The sequence below is a fragment of the Sinocyclocheilus rhinocerous genome, unplaced genomic scaffold (genome assembly GCF_001515625.1).
Source record: "Sinocyclocheilus rhinocerous isolate Xijiao unplaced genomic scaffold, SAMN03320098_v1.1 scaffold4338, whole genome shotgun sequence".
Taxonomy (NCBI): domain Eukaryota; kingdom Metazoa; phylum Chordata; class Actinopteri; order Cypriniformes; family Cyprinidae; genus Sinocyclocheilus; species Sinocyclocheilus rhinocerous.
In genome coordinates this window covers 41136-45183 of record NW_015643588.1, presented here as the reverse complement: position 1 = coordinate 45183, position 4048 = coordinate 41136, and the positions used below count along the sequence as shown (strand labels likewise).

General features: G+C 34.4%; 1 protein-coding gene across 1 annotated transcript in view; it reads left to right on the top strand.

Annotated features, from left to right (window-relative positions):
- The first annotated feature begins 2052 nt into the window (after positions 1-2052).
- Positions 2053-4048, top strand: part of LOC107757444 (interferon-induced protein 44-like) — a 4758-nt gene continuing 2762 nt past the window's right edge. Inside the window, exons 1-2 of the mRNA XM_016574922.1 lie at positions 2053-2098; positions 3415-3629. Coding sequence (XP_016430408.1) covers positions 2053-2098; positions 3415-3629 — 261 coding nt within the window. The remainder of the gene's footprint in view (positions 2099-3414; positions 3630-4048) is intronic.

Below are 4048 nucleotides of genomic sequence, written 5' to 3'. Positions count from 1 at the left end.
CTTATAAAAATTTGCTACAGGAGGCCTTTATTCACCTCCCGGAGCCTTGTGAGGCACGTTTTATTACGGATGGATGATCTTTTTTTTGACTACTTTTGGACTGTTGAACAAAAACGCCCGCCTGCTCCCATTCTAACACTTAGAAGAGCCAGGATCATTTTTAATATAACTCCGACTGGATTCGTCTGAAAGAAGAAAGTCATATACACCTAGGATGCTTCGAGGGCGAGTAAAACATGGGCTGATTTTCATTTTTGGGTGAACTAACCCTTTACAAGCTTAGACAAGCTGAGAGGACTCTATAAATAATATATGAATATTTTGTGGTTCAGATAAGGTCCAGTGTGGTTTATTTCTTTGCTCTTGGCTGACATGTGGCATTGCTATGGCCTGCTTGTGGCCCAGATCTGGAATACAGGAGCGGTCCGCCCAAGTGCCATCATTCCACATCACACACGTGGGCCAGATCTTCATTCCCCATGTGCCAGATGTGGGCCGGATCTGGGCCGACACTATGTTGCTCTCTGGGTAAATACGTTCCTAGTTCCTGCGGTGCAAACGTGCCAAAAAGCGGAAACTTCCACCAATATTTCTAGGAGCTATGAAAAGGTTTCTCTGGTGCAAAACCGCCTATAGGTACCCAAAGGATAAAATTAAACTTTTTCTTTCTTTCTTTTTTTTTGTTGTGATAATTATTGATCTAGAGAGTCTAGAGAATTGTGTTAGACATTTGCACCAATATAAACAGCCTTCACTTTCCCTCACTTAAAAGTAATCATTTATGCTGGTTTCATTTTCAAAGTGGTCGATGAGAGATTGGTTTGCATAAACTGCGATTCTCCTTTCACTTTCCATTTACTTGAAATCTTTACAGTTATTCAATCCTCCCCCACCCAACCCCACCGCTATACAGGTTTAAACTTGAAACGTGGTTGATAAAGTACACTGTTTGACTGAAGGAATAAAAGGTTTGACCTGATGGAAATAATTTGTTCGTGCTATCATCTCTGCAGAGGAGAGCTAGGCTAGCAATTTAAACATTTTAGTTCAATCAATGCAACAAATTAATGTTAATTCTGAATTATTGGTCATAAAGCCTGCATTTAGGAAATAACAATGATTACAGAAGGTAATATTGGTAAAGGAAATTTGCATACTGTATGCTTACAAAATATAGTGTGTATACCGCAGAGTAAGCAGTGTGATAATGTGGTGAAGCCAGTATGACTCCATTGTGCTATAACAAAGCATCTGCTTCCACTGAAGATACATAGTGCACGGAATAGAGTTCTGTTTTCACAGTCAGAAAGAAACCCGAAATACGAGGCTGGACAGCTTCTGTCTGAGTAACCCAAAAGCAGCTGAAGATCACCAAATTTGCTGCAGAAAACATGCTACAAACACAGATGTGATTCAGTCATTCAGTTGCGTCTCTATTTAAAAGAGAACTGAAGCCACATGAGAAGTGGTCTACGGCTCAATGATAAATTCGGATGTCTGAGATGATGAAGAGGAGAACAAATCCTGTTCAGAAAAAACATTTGTATATATTTTGTTACAAATATAGCGTTCTTACAGTTATTTGATGTGAGCAAAACATACCTTTTCATAGAAAGGTCAAAATATGTGAAAAGCATGTTTTTAAAAAATCTTAATCATCTTAACACAGTTGATCCATTTTGTAAGCTGTTTTGAGTTTGTCAATCTGTTACCTTGTCTTGCAATTCTCTTTTAGTTTCAATCCATTAAATAATTTACCTTGAAAACAGAATCTGTCCAGATGTGTTTTTATTGTCTGACATGGCACAAAGTATAGGTTAGTAAAGTATAGGTTAAAGTGAAATTTGGACCTGGAGGTATAAATATAGCTTGAAATCAGAAATGCTCTCACAGCGTGCATGCACATCCCAAAGAGAAGAACATTAAATAGCTATTCTCTCTGTCTTGTTATTACTCTGTGTTGAATTGAATTCACCTTTGTTTTTAATTTACTGTTTAGTGTGGAATTTCCAAAATTCATAAGGAAAAAAGAAAACAGTGAAGGAGATCACAATGGGAGGATCAAAATCAACACCCCAAACTGAAACACCACCACCAGGTAAGTTTAATTTTAGTGTTGCTGTATTGTTTTTACATGTATGCCAGCTGTGATAAGACATCATTTTGTGAGAGTTAAGGCTGGACATGTGAAATAGCAACTGTGTGATTTTCTATTGCTATTCCAAAATGACAGGGTGATCACTTGTAAGACGTTGCAAGACACTGAAACACAAATGTGAAAGTTGCATTTGAATTATGTCAACACATGCAACAATTGCAAATAAATGTACGGGGCAACGCTGGTGAAATGATGCTACCTTCTCATGATGCTCTGCTCAGCTCACATGATCTGATAATTATAGCCTTGTAGGACTCTAACTTATTTTTTAAAATGATCCAAATAAGTTAAATCCGATTCTTTTGCATTTAACTAAATAAAAATAATACATTGATATTTAATGTTAATATATATTCTGTCAAATTTCATTGTTTTACTTTTAATAAAAGCGTGGTTATTTTATTGGCTTGTATTTCTATATTCAGTATCATTAAAATTATTGAGTTAAATTTAAAAAGTCTTACTAAATTATTTTATATTATTTAATAAAATAATAAATAATTATTGAAAAGCAGTTTCAGTTTATGGCCAAGCACATCCAGAATTTTCAGCGTCTGCCCAAAATTTTCAATTCGGGGCATCCCTAATATATATAGTAAATAGATCAGAAAATAATTAGTAGTTTCAGGTTAAAACATGAACTTGATTAAGTAAATTTTACATTTGTACTCAGTTGAAATATGTCGAAATTAGAGCTCACCTTAGACTTTATAATATTTATAGTGAATCCTTTAAGTTTTTTAAATAATAGCAAAAAACTACTTGAACTTTCGAACTTAGCTTTTAAATTAGCTTAATGGAATATTGTTTATCAGAGTTCTTTTTTTTTTTACCAGCACGCATGTCATGTTTCACCTGTTTGGTCAGTTCTTGGTATTTCCTTTCTTTGCTTGTTTTGTAATTAGTCTCGCCAGCTCCTTGTTTTACCCCTCATTTTGTATGTGTATTTACTTTCATGAAGTCTAAGATTGGTCAATACCTAATCTAAGACTATCATTCTGAAGGAAGACACATTTGAAATATTCCTTTGATGTTGGTTTTGAGTGAATACTTAATTGATTTTCCATTCCATATCTATCTTTTATTTTGCAGTAATCAAAATCATAAATTATTTCCATCTCTATTAACAGAATTTGATAAACCATGGAGGGAAACACCCTGGGAGTAAGTGGAAAATAATTATTCTTTAAAAAAGAAAAATGATAATCTATCTGTACAAGCAAAAGTGTGTATCTTCAACATTGCTTTGTAAAAAGGCCCCTTTTTTAACAGCAAGAAAGAACTTTTGGACAAAAACCTCAGGGAACTTAAGCTGAGCGATTCAAACGTTAAGTACATCAGAATCTTGCTAGTTGGAGAAATTGGAGCAGGAAAATCCAGCTTCATCAACTCAGTCAATAGTGCTTTTCTGGGAAGAATCACAACAGAAGCTCTTGCTGATTCTGGGTCTGGTGAAAGTTTTACAAAAGCAGTGAGTATATGAACCCATATGTTTTAATTTAAAATATAATGGTTTACTAAATTATGTAAGATCCACACTCTACAAAGAAAGAATGAACCTATTGAGGAAGCACAATTGTACGACATATATACATATGACTGCTTTTGTGATGCAGGGTCACATATATATATAAGTAGCACAGGTATATTTGTAGCAATAGCCAAAAATACATTGTATGAGTCAAAATTATTGATTTTTCTTTTATGCCAAAAATCATTAGGATATTAAGTAAAGATCATGTTCCATGAAGATATTTAGTAAATTTCTTACAATAAATACACTGAACAAAAATATAAACGCAACACTTTTGTTTTTGCCCCCATTTTTCATGAGCTGAACTCAAAGATCTAAGACTTTTTCTATGTACACAAAAGGCCTATTTCTCTCAA